This window comes from Zonotrichia albicollis, chromosome 3, assembly GCF_047830755.1.
Source record: "Zonotrichia albicollis isolate bZonAlb1 chromosome 3, bZonAlb1.hap1, whole genome shotgun sequence".
NCBI lineage: Eukaryota > Metazoa > Chordata > Aves > Passeriformes > Passerellidae > Zonotrichia > Zonotrichia albicollis.
In genome coordinates this window covers 80,874,002-80,886,846 of record NC_133821.1, presented here as the reverse complement: position 1 = coordinate 80,886,846, position 12,845 = coordinate 80,874,002, and the positions used below count along the sequence as shown (strand labels likewise).

Sequence of the window (12,845 nt, the reverse complement as noted above, 5' to 3'; positions counted from 1 at the left end):
GGATAAGCTACATACATCTCAAAAAGCTCCTATATATGCCTGGGGTTTCCTGTTTTGAGTCCACTTTGTCCATGCAACTTGTGACAGAAAAATGTTTTGGGAGTGCAGAACAGTGACTGCACAGCAAGGAGGGAATGCCAGCCTGAGGTGTGTTTTCAGATTATTTTTTTCCTTTGTTTTTAGACTGGTTCATTGAGAGCTGCTGTGAGAAGCATTGCTCTGAGATGACTTATGTAAAGCCTTTGGATCCTTCCTTCTTCAAATGCAGCTGTAATTTCTGGAGGGCTATGCTGCACAGTGCCATGGCAGAAATCTGGTATTTGGGAGCTTCCTAACTCTCCATGACCAACCTAACACTCTACAAACTGCATTAAGTTGAGGCAAATGGTACATGGTGTGCAGTGCTACATTTTGGGACTGCAACAACGTGCCTGTGCTGCAGAGGGGTCCCTGAGGGAGTCTGCCCCAGCCTCTCCACAGCCAAGCCCTGCGCGCCCCCTCTCATAAGGTGCAAAGGCAGTTTTTCTACATGCCATCAGGCCTGCCAGCAATAGCCAAAAACTGAGCGTTCTCCTCACTACTGTGAACTTATTTTAAGCTTGGCTGAGGCTAACTGCATCTCAGGGGAAGCAGGGATAGAGCTGGGTAACTAAGGGCGACTAAGACACAGCCTGAAGTCAGGCTAAAGTGAGACATATTATAATAGCTGGCTGAGTGTGCTCGAGCTGTCATCTCTCAAACAATATAACATTATCTTCTGACAGAAATCAGATATGTGACAAAAAAACCCCATCAAGCAGAGTGGAGGACATGATGACAGCTGTGTAAAGTTGGAAATAATTTACAGTTTGCATCACCATAATGAAAATCTAGTGCAACTGTCACAGTGCACTCTGCTCCCCCATCTTGCAGGAACCAGCAGAAGGGGCTCAAGCAGTACATCCAGGGTAAACAGGGGGATAATAGCAATCATACTTATCATTACAGTGCTTCACAGCTTCCAAGTGCCAAACAAACAAAGGGACAGTGCACTGAAAATATGGCAGCAGCATGCAGGAATTGCAGGGGGATTTCAGAGTGCAGCTTTCCCAGAGTGCCACACCTTGACAAATCTGCAGAACGTGGTCTCTCTGTGACAATCCACTGGTTTTGTCGGGCTCAGCTGTGGGAGGGACTCTGCAGCTTGCAGGCAGTGTGCTGAGTCCCCCACTGCAGAGCCAGGGTCCCTACAGTCCTTCTGAAACAGAGAGGGAGGTAAAAGCTAGCTTGAGCTTCCCTTCACCTCCTGCCAGCCCTGCTCTGGTGGGAACCTGCACACTCTGTAGGGAGGAAAGGTTCCAGTGGCATGAGGATGGGCAGACAGAGGTGTGGGGCACTGCCTGAAATGACCCACAGAGCCTTTGGAGCCACCCTGGAGATGTGGCAGGGCTGCAGGACTGTGCCTGCCTGTCCTGACCCAAAAGCAGCCCTGGGCACAGCCTCTCAGGGCACTTCCACCCACTCAGCTGCTGTTTGCCAAGTGCTCTGCAGACTTTGCGTGTGAAGGGATAAACGAGAATAAAATATATTATTGTCGTTGTTGCTGGGTTTAGTATCATTCTGCCACCAGAGCAGATGGAAAACTTCTCCTCTGTGCATCCCAGCTAAGAAATAATGGGATTTATGTGTTGTGTTTAGATTCTAATGTTATCTAATCCATTTCTCTTCTGAAATCTCAGGGTAAATCAGCTGTCTTGTTGATTTTCTTCTTATTTACATCTGTTTAAAAGCCTTGACCTATGTTACTTTTGGTAATATAACCAAAAAGAAGGAGTAAGACCATGTTTTCTGACTAGATTTGGAAATGACCATGCCTGCTGCTGTGATAAGGCATTGGGGTTTTTGTGCTGGCAGCCCTGCCTACAGTCAGACCACAGCTCCTCCGTTCTTCACCCCACAGCTGTAACAGATGTTTCATGTTCACACAGGGATTTAGGCTGATCACTGCAACATATTAGATGGGGTGAAAATGTTAGGTATAAAATGGAACATTCATGGGTTTTTGATGTTCACATTTCAAGAGCAAGGGGATTGACATATCCACTAAACTTGACACACAGCAGTCAAAATACAATCTTGCAGGATAACTCTGCTCCTTGTCACTGGTCGCTAGACTAATCTGCAAACACCCCATTTTCATGAGCTCCCCCTGCTCTGGAAAGCCCAGCATCTGGCTGTGACATCTGGCTGTCAGCCCGTGGCTCCTGCTCACCCCTTGGCCAAGGAGCACTTGAGGCTGAGTACCTGTGAGAGCCTGGGGGGGGTCTGAGTCGGGTACCGTGGCTGCATCCTGGGGGATTGAGCTGATATCCGGCTCCGGCGTGCTCCTCGGCGGAGAGATTGCTAAAGGAGTCATCAGGACACGAGATTTCAGCTGCAAAATATAATGAAAGTATACACAAGATATTCCAATTTTATTCTATGGATGTCACGCCCCATGAACTCCCACTCATTAGCAATCTGCTATTGCATCACTTTCTCCAGGCCAGAAGATCCATCCTGCTCCCAGGAGGATACTGCAGCCTGAAGCCTGACTGATTTGCTGCAGACAGCAACGCCTTAAGCTACAGGATGCAAATATTATGCCACCCACCGGGTAGTTATTTACACCTGAGCAAATTGAGCCTAACACTCCAACAAATCAGTGCAATGGCATTTTACGAGCCATTTCATGTGGGTGTAAACAATGCTCCACAACTCAGAAACAGGGGGTCTTTAACTGCATCATAATTTAGGGCTGAATTCTGCTCTTGGTTGCAGGGCTGTAAATCTTGTATAAATCCAGTGGCACCAAGAGGCTACTCTGGGCTGACACCCATGTAAGTAAGCTCACACTGTGGTCCAGACTGTGCTATTACCAGCTAGTAAATGCAAACTGCTGCGCTGCTGCACCCAGTGAGCTTTGCAACCTGCAGCCCAGCTTGGAAAAGAGAAGCATGATGTGAATTTGTGGTGCAATATCACTATGTCTTTATGCTATCAGTACCTAGCAACATCTCACCAGTTAAATGATGATCAGGTCCTCATATTTAAAAAGGACTGAAGTGATGGATGTGACCTGAAGGTACCACTCTAGTTTTTCTTTTGGTGAGAAGGGAAGTAGGGGGAAAGCAGAGAACCAAGCACAAAGCTTGCTGGTTTATATATTTACATGTCCTACACCAAAATGTTCTTCTGAGAGGTATTTATTTCCTTTTGTTGTGTTTCAATGGACAACGTACAAAGTATATTTTAGGTTGAAATGAAGTCAGACAACTGCATCCAAACCAAACCTTGAGCAATCTCTGATGGAGAGTAGAAGTTGCTTTGGATGAAGACCTTTGCTGTCCCTAACTAGGAATTACAAATGTCTAAAATAATTGTCACTGTTTCAGTATAATGATAAAACTAGAAAGCTAGGGAAAGGAGAGGAAAATATGTAGGACTTAAGAAGATCTAAGTTAGTTTTTACCACCACCTCCCCTGGGGCAGGCTAAATCCTTTTGTTTTCAGTCTGAAAAAGGGAAAAATAATAAATAAATGGATCTGGGACAAGCTGTGGATTTGACCTCCTGCTGTATGGCAGTTGTACAGTATGAGGGACCCTGAGCTGGCCCCTGGTTAGTGCCATTTCTCACTTGCCTGTGTTGTCCTGTTTTTGTAGAGTTGTCTAGCCTTCAGATTGGGATCAATGATGACCAGCAACAAAGGGCTGTCTGTTTGTTTTCACAGAATCACTGACTATGCTGAGTTGGAAGGGACCCACAAAGATCATCAAGGCCCTTCACAGGACCATCCCCAAGAGTCACACCCTGTGCCGGAGGGCATTGTCCAAATCCTTTTGAACTCTGTCAGGCTCGACACTTACTTCCTTGGGGAGCCTGTTCTTGTGCCCAACACCCTCTGGGTGAAGAACCTTTTCCTAATATCCAACCTGAATCTTCCCTGACACAACTTCATGCCATTCCCTCAGGTCCTGTTGCTGCTCACCAAAGAGAAGAAATCAGTGTCTGCCCCTCCTTTTCCCATCATGAGGAAACTGTAGACTTCAATGAGGTGTCCCTTCAGTCTCCTCCAGGCTGAACAAACCAAGTGACCTCAGCTGTTCCTCATATGTCTCCACCTCAAGGCCCTTCACCATCTTTGTTGTTCTCCTTTACATGATCTCCAATAGTTTAATATCTTTTTATATTGTGGTGCCCAGAACTGCCCCCAGCACTCGAGGTGAGGCCGCCCCTGTGCAGAACAGAGCACGACAATCCCCTCCCTTGCCTGGCTGGTGATGCTGAGCCTGGTGCCCCTAGGACACCACTGGCCTTCCTGGCTGCCAGGGCACTGCTGACTCATGTTCCACTTGTCACTGACCAGGAGCCCCAGGTCCCTTTCCACAGCACTGCTTCCCAGCCTCTCATTGCCCAGTCTGTCCATGTATCCATCCCAGGTACAGAATCCAGCACTTTCCCTCATTGAAATTGAAATATGGTTGGTGATTGCCCGATCCTCCGATTTGTCAAGATCTCTCTGTTGGGCCCCCTGCCCTGGAAGGAAGCAACAGCTCCTCCCTGTTTTTTATCATCTGTGACCTCGCTTAGTGTCCCTTCCAGTCCTGCAGCCAAGTCATTTATGGAGATGTTGAAGAGCACAGGGCTGGGGATGGAGCCCTGTGGGAAACCCATCAGTGACAGGTCACCAGTCCAATGTCACCCCATTCCCTGTAACACTTTGTGCCTGACTGGTGAGCCAGTTGCTCACCCATGGCATGATGTGTTTATCCAGCTGTGTGCCTGACATTTTGTCCAGAAGGATACTGTGAGAGACAGTATCAAAAGCTTTACTTTTGAATGGGAAGAGAACAGAGTTTCAAAAATCAAGGTCTCCATCCAGTTTGGCATTTATTCCATCTAAGAAGGTGAGAAGCAGCATGATTTATTACATTCTATAGCAATATGTCAATTATTCACTTTTCTATGGCAAAGTGGGCTGGCAAAGTGAAACTTTGGGTAGCCCCTATGTTAGGCTTCTGGGCTTGTCTTTGATCACATATATATATATATATATATATATATATACACACATACGCAAAGAATGTAAATGTACATATGTGCATTTGTACACACTCTGTATTTATTATATAAAATAGATATGTTTATAGAGAGATGTGCAGATATAGAATCACAAAAGAATCCAACATTTAGGTTGGAAAAGACTGCTAAGATCACCAAGTCTGATCATTTCCTAACATTGCCAGGACCACTACTATACCATGTCCCTAAACACCTACAAATCTTTTGAACACTTCCAAGTACAGTGATTCCACCATTCCCTTTGTTCCCTTTGCTTGAATACCCTTTTAGTAAAGATTTTTTTTTTTCCAAATATACAATCTAAACCTCCCCTAGCACAACTTGAGGCCATTTACCTTTTCCCTATTGCTGGTTGTCTGGGAGAAGAGAGCTACACCCTCCTGTCAGGTGGCTGTAGAGATTGAAAAGGTCTCCCCCAAACCTCCTTTTCTCCAGGCTAAACACCCCCAGCTCCCTCAGCTGCTCCTCATAAGACTGATGCTCCAGACCCTTCACTGGCTTTGTTGTCCTTCTCTGGACAGGCTCTAGCAACACTTGTATGCTCTCATTCTTACATTTCTCTATATGGATACTATTTTTGAGACAGTATACCTGACAAATTCTGCTTCACTTACATGTTGGCTCCCTAATATCCTTACTGGCTCACATTCCTGTGGTCCCAAACAGAGGCACAAAAGTCCCCTCTTCAGCCCCTGAGCCTCGTGAGTGTGTGCTGCCCCACCAACACTGTGCACTGCCTCACCAGCATCATCAGACCTTTTCCCTCTCCTAGATCTTGGAGGTCCAGGCAGGCTTACATTCAAGAGCAAATGAGCAGAAGCAAGGCTTGTGTAAACTCTGTCATGTGGAAGCCCCTTTCTTTGTTTGTGGAAACCCCCCTGTTTTAGTGAACAATTTACTGCAAAATTAATTGCAAGAAAATGTGCTCTACAGCCTCTGGGTACAGATAAATGTCATTTTATTAGGGGTAGTAGAGAACTGGCCTTTGTTAAATCAAAATGAAACAATGCCTGATTAGTGCAAGAGATGGAACACTAAGCAAACAACAGCTTAGCTGCCTCCTGGCCACTGAAATCCTGAGTAGTCCCTCAATATAATGAAGGGTAAATCTCAAAGTATTCCATTTAAAGATGTCTTTTCTTGTACTGAGTCTTCTCTATGGAAAAGCCAACCCAACCACCAGCTGACTGACTGAGAGCTTGCCAGTAGAAAGCACATATGCGCGAGAGTCAAAAAAAGCAGTGAAGAAGAGGGAAAGAGAAGGAGAAAAAGAGACAGAGGAAATCTGTCAGAGCACATTGGGAAATCCTTGTGGTAAGGCATTGGAATCAACTTTTGACTATCAAATGTTGTGAGTTTTGATATGTACAGCATGAGATGTAAAAGTGGTTGTTTTAAAACAAGATCTACAACCAACCCCCACTCTTATGGACTTTCTACCACAGAAATGGGATCACAGAAAGATGATCAGGGATTCTGGGTAGGAAATAAATGTGTCTACTTTATCAAAGTCACCATGAATTAGATGCAGAGAGAGTGGGCTTTTGTGCCATTGATGCTGGCTACAAGATTGTTTCAGTGTGCAGTGGCTGGGGACTCTCCTGAGTCCTGGAGTTTTTATTACAATCTGCACACCTCTTCAGAGAAGCCAGGATTCATCTAACTGGTATTTATATCATTCCCCACCAAAAAAATGAAAGAAGGTGAAGAACATTTGCCAGGCAACTTTTTTTTTTCTTTCTGAAGATCTCTGCCAGCTTGTTTAATACATGGGAAAGTAACATGATGAACCTCAATACAATTTCCCTGCAGTTTTCTTAAACTTTTTAGAATCAGATTCTCATTTTTATGGCTTCCTGTTCCCTTGTTCCAGTTGTCCCTTTTCCTGAAAAAAAAATTGCTAGAAAAGCCTGGGATTCACCCCATCCCCATGGGTTTTTGTCCTTCCAGACAGGAGGGCAGAGGCACCTCCTGGCAATGAGAGCTTTTGCTGCCAGAGAGAGAACCATCTCCAGCCCCTGAAAATGTGCACTAAGGTGAACGTCTGAGCCAGCCTGGTCCTGCCAGGTGGATTTCTGATGGCTGGACAGAAGGTTGCCATTAAACATGCACCAGGGAAGCACAGAGCTTCTGAGCACATGTTTTGGGGTCCGTGGCTCTGTGCATTTGGCTGTGAGTGAGGACACTCATAGCATAAGCCCAGTCATGGAGGGTGAGAGGGGAGGTCAGCTGGCAAAGGCAAACATAGTCCAAGGTCTTTTCCACCTTTTCTTGTGTTGTGCAATAACTTCCTTCTGCACAGCAAATGATGCAAGCGAGTCTGCACACAGCCTCCTACATCCCATCAGCGTTTCACAGAGAATGAGGCAGGTAACCTTGACAGGAGCTTATACAACCTCGAAATCCAAGGCTGTATCACAGGATAGGTGAATAAACAGGACACTTTAAGGTTGCCTGTGCAATCTCATTCCCAATGCATCCAAATCCTGACTGCTTATTTGTCATCATTAGCATTGACTCCTAGGGCAGCAGGGTAACCTGTGCCCCGTAATGGAGCTGTCACTCCACACGTGTGACACTCGCTGCCCTCCCCACCTGGCTGGGCTGGGCTGGGGCCACCTTCCCAGGTGGGAGCTGCACTGCCTGCACAGAGGGACGAGCTGCCCTCGAGCTGCTCAAAGGCTTCCATGGCTTTGCTGCCCTCAGGGAAGGACGTGGTGGTGTGTGTTGCAGTGCTGCCCCATGCATGTCCCTCCATGTCCCTGCAAGGTGCTAACAAACCCTTCCCTCTTACAGCCTTCCCAGGCAGCTCTTCAGGGCTGCTCTCACTCACAGCCACAGAAATAAAACCCATCCATCCACTAACCTCCTCCCCTGGCTGCCAGAATAGGCTTTTTCCCAGAGATTTAGACAATCAGAAAGAATATTGTATTTTGGAGAAATGTAACATTTTATGGCAAATAGCTCCACATAAGGTACAAAACGGTTTTTGGAAAAACAGCTGATGAAATTTTATAGCCAAAGCTGTGAAAAAATAAACAGGATAGCAAGGAAAAGACTTTTCTTGGTGATGAAGTGTGATAAAATGTCATTTCAGGAAGACATAGATATTTCCTTTAGTATCAATGAAAACAGGCAATGGGTCACCTGTCTATAAAGAGCATGTGATTGAAAATGCCTGTTATTCACATCTTGGTCAAAATAAATTTAAATCTAGGCTGTAAATTCTGAGTTTCTTAAAAATTCAGAAGTATTTTTCCATCTGCTCTGTAACAATTCAGCTCTCTGGCTGCTATAAAGAATTTGGTCGTCTGCCATTTGGGCAGGGAGTCATTTTTTAAAATGAATTTAAGTCTTGTGGTATCTGAAACTCATACAATTATGGAACTAATTAAATCAAGCTAGAGTTCCCCATCAAAAAATGTAATTTTTGACTCAGGCTGAGGAGGTGCTTTGGATGGAGAGGGGCTCACTTCAGCTGAGCACACAGCGTACAAAGGCGCCTCATGGAAAACATTGCTTTGGTGTGTGAATCCTACAGCTCAAATCAACCAGGCCAGGTGCCATGGGTGCTGCAGCTCATCCGTGTCAGCCCCATCCACCTGAGCCACTGGATATAAAAGGATGCCTTGTTATGTGCCATGCCTCATTTCAGATCCAGTGCTGAAGGAGGGATGCTGTTGCCTCCTCACCAAGTGCCTGGGGACAAAGAGGAGGAATGTGTGATACCCAGCAGGGTTAAAGTGTCCCTTTGGAAGAAGTGGGGGACACAGCAATCAAATGCTCGGCCACGTAGGTCCAAAGCACAGTGTTACTGCAGCATTTTCAGGAATTTAAGTCTGCCACTTCTCCCCTTTATATATGTGTGGTGATTGGTGAAAGACTTTTTTTCCAGGTGGATGGGTACATTTGGGATAGCATGGAACATATTCCTCAGCATTTTTTTTGGTCAAATTACAAATCAAATGCAAATGCATGAGCAAGAAGTTGGGATCACCAAGACAAGCAGGGACAGAAGGGACAGGATCTGAAAAACCCTGCATACAAGGTCATTGTTGTATTTGGCAAATCACTAAATCTCAAGCCTCAAAGACCCAATTTCATCACATCTCCAAAGTATTGTTGTCCAGACTGAATGGTTTTGATCTGAAGAGTCTGCAAGTCACCCATTTACTGATAATAACTAAATTACTTGAAATAAATATGATATATAATAAACTTGATATAAGAAATACCTCTAGTAAAACAATTCAGATATTTCCAACCTGGAGTTTTATCCTGATATGGAAGTGAAAAAATAAAAAGTATTTCCATATCCCACATTTTACAAAACACTTGAATATTTGTCCCAGTCTTAGCTTGGAGCTCTATTTTGGAGTACTGTTAGACAGAGGTTAGGGGAAAGGAGGGAAAGGTAAAGATGAGGGTAGCCTGCTCTAGATTAAGCTCAAGTCCAAGGCTCACAGCAATCAAACAGTTGGTCCCTGTGTCCAGAGCTCAGCCAGCAGCACCATGCATGGAATGTTGTTGCCTGCTATGAACCAGGAGAGCTCCATGGAAGAGCCAGGCAACACCCCAGACAAGACCTTCTCCAGGAAGGCTGGGTCAGCCTTGTGCATACCCTGATTGTTTTATTTGCTTTTCTGTCTTGAAACCACAAACCCAAGCAGCTCTGATTTTCCAGCAGTCTGCAATTTGCCCTCCTTGTGCAGCACTCTGCATGTCTGTGCCAGTGCCTATTGAAAACAAGGAACACGCATGGCAAACATGCACAGAGCCCCGAGCTGGCTGGGGATGGAGACAGAGAGATTAACTGAGCAATCTGCTGAACACACAAGACCCCTTACTAAGCTGTGGCCCAATTTCACTCCCCAGAACAAATTCTCCTTCCCTGAGCATTACAGTCCCATTTTTGCCTGGTGCGAGGCATCACAGTGGCACTGCTCCCACTGGTGCTGAGCCCACTGCAAGTGTGGTGGGAGAGACCCAGCCCAGCAGCAGCAGCAGAAGGGTTTAAGGCACTAAGGGCTCCTGGCTTTCTTTAGTTCTGCCTTTGCCCCAGGGCTGCACAGAAAGCTGGGCAGGGAGCAGACAAATACAGTGAAATACCATTATTTTTCTCAAATGTCCCTCTTTTCTTTTTTTCCTTTGGAAAGTACCTTTTCTCCCTCTCCCTCCCTTTATTTCCACTCTCCTTCTCTGTATTGCTTTCCTTCTCTGTTCAGTTTGTTCAATTTCTAATCACCATAAGTGAGAAAAAGGAAAGTGAAAAATGAGAAACCCTTCCCCAAAGGTGTGCAACCATCCCACACAACATTGTGGAAAACATTTTCAAACAGACCAAATTAAAATAACTTTAACCTTTGGGAAAACACACATGGTGTGGTTCTTGGGGTGTCCTGGGCAGGACCAGGAGTTGGGCTTAATGATCCTGATGAATCTCCTTCAACTTAGAATACTTTATGATTCTGTGATTTTTTTTCACCAGCTCAGGTAGAAGAGAAACCATCTTCTCTTTTGGTTTGGTTTGGTTTGGTTTGGTTTGGCTTGTTTTGTTTTGTTTTGTTTTTTCTTTTTCTTTGCATTGCTCTGCCCCTGACTTGCACAACTTTTCCTCTGTTCCTGCACTTCAGCTGAAATTCCAGAAGAAAATGCATGAAGACCACCAGGAGGTGGAGAAGGAATGTGAAAGCCATGCATATACCTTGTGCCCAGGTTTTCTCCCTCTCTTCTTTGGGATCTTCATGCCTGGCAGAGCACTGGCAGGTGCTGAGAAGAGGTTGTGAACAGCCACTTTGATGGGTGCTGGCTGGAGCGGGGGCCGCCCTCGCTTCTTCCCTGCCATCCTGGGGGACTGCATCTCCCCAGCAGCCAGGCTGGGGTCCAGGCACGGTGGCTGGCTCATCTGCCCTAAGGAGACAAACAAAAAAAAAAAAAAAAAAGCAAACCAACTCTTTATTTAATTTTCTTTTTTGGTTTTTGGGTTTTCTTTTATCCCAAGGCAGTTTTCTCAGTGCTGTCATTTTCCCTCTTACCATTGCTCACAAAGCAGCAAGAAACACACCACAGATGTATGACCCTGGGTGGGACTCACCTGACCACAGCCTTATCTTCACCTGACCACAAAACCCTTATTTTTCCCATTTCCCTCTCCTGACCATGAGTACAGGGGGAGTTGCTCAGGTGGTGAGGCTTCTATTGCAGATGTCCAAGAGGTGAATCCCACAACCTTGGGGATACCACCTTCACTCTGCATCCTGCAGATAGGTGTGATGAAGGCTTGATCTTGCAGCCATCAGTCAGAGGGGTTTTGGAGTAATGAGCTCATAAAGTTCCTGCCAACATGGTTTTTCTCACAAATTCTGTGGTTCTGCAAATCCTGCCTCACCTCAAAAGTAGTACCAATACCAAAATGGATTTCTCTCCTCTTCATCCACAGCCCTCCTGCGTGGGGAGGCTGGGCTGGGCCATGAGGTAGCCAGGACAAGGTAGCCATGTTAGAGGGTAATTGCCAAACATTTCCTCTCTGCAATTTTACAGCATCTGTTACCAAGCATGTTAGTAGTGGGCTTTTGGATCTACTCCACCAGCACAGTTACTTCACCGTAACTCCATGCAGCTGCTGAAGTTGAGCATGGATGATGGAGTGGAATCTGGTCCATTTTCCTCTGCCCAGATTTTAATAAAGAAAACAAATATACGGCTATATGCACAACACCAAGGGAATATACAGCATCCTTCACAGCTTCTAGTAAGGGTCACCTATGAACAAAGGTTAATTTAAAAAAAACCAAACAGCTGAAGCAATATGTTTCCAAATGTTGTGTTGTCCAGGCATTTGATTTCCTGCATATGGGCAGAATAGTAGTCCCAGTCCTGCCTGCATGCATTGCCAGGCACAAAGGTCCAAGCAATTCTCATACCTTTATGATAAACCTTGCAATGGCTAATGTTGTCAAAATTGTGCTCCCTCAGGCCAGTGATAATGGAAGACTCCCTGTTTTCTGGGGTTTTTTCACAGAGGAGGCTCATTGCTCTCTCAGCTTCAGAGAAAACCTAAAGATGTGGTTCAAGAGCATTCTCTGCATAAGGCAAATAAAGGTTTGTTTATTACCACAATCAACAACAATTTTTTTTTACAATATCTATCAACTATAAAACCTACAAATTTCTCAGAGCACTTCAAATTTCACAATTTCAGAGCCCAGTGTGACTGAGCTGATGTTGCTGGTAATGAAATCAGGATTGCTCACTCACATGGTAGGAAGGGTACCACTTGATAGGGGCCTCTGGTGACAAGATCTTCAGCTGGAGGCTTCTTTTTTCAATGGCAAGTATGTTATGCCTAGTTAAAACTCTGTAAGTGTGACTAACCAAAAAGAAACCCACTTTTAAGGTATTGTCCATATTATCCAGTTTACACAATCTCCAGTATGATAAAAAATAGAGGGCTCCCAGCCCTACCCCCCCAGTAAATGCATTTATTTGCAATATCTTAAAACCTGTGTGTTTTCAATAATGCTAGGGGCATCTGCTCTGTTCAGATAGATCCACTATATCTGATGGGACTCCTAGACTGATTAGAACTTCAACCCCACCTGCCTAAACCTCTCAAGCAAACACTGAATGTCAAACATCAGAGCCGAGCAAACGTGCAGTGCCTGATTCACCACCCTGTCCAGAGCCACTGTGATTGCTCTCACTCTCCAGGCATGCTCAGCCAGCTCGGGAGCCCCATGAAAA

At 45.3% G+C, this 12,845-nt stretch overlaps 1 protein-coding gene across 5 annotated transcripts in view; it reads right to left on the bottom strand.

Annotated features, from left to right (window-relative positions):
• The window catches only part of SCML4 (Scm polycomb group protein like 4), a 77,253-nt gene that overhangs the window by 42,785 nt on the left and 21,623 nt on the right, over positions 1-12,845 (bottom strand). For all 5 annotated transcript variants that reach the window (XM_074537995.1, XM_074537996.1, XM_074537997.1 and 2 more), the window contains exons 2-3: positions 10,807-11,012; positions 2,284-2,413 (exon numbers count right to left, since the gene is read on the bottom strand). In XM_074537995.1, coding sequence (XP_074394096.1) covers positions 2,284-2,413; positions 10,807-11,012 — 336 coding nt within the window. The remainder of the gene's footprint in view (positions 1-2,283; positions 2,414-10,806; positions 11,013-12,845) is intronic.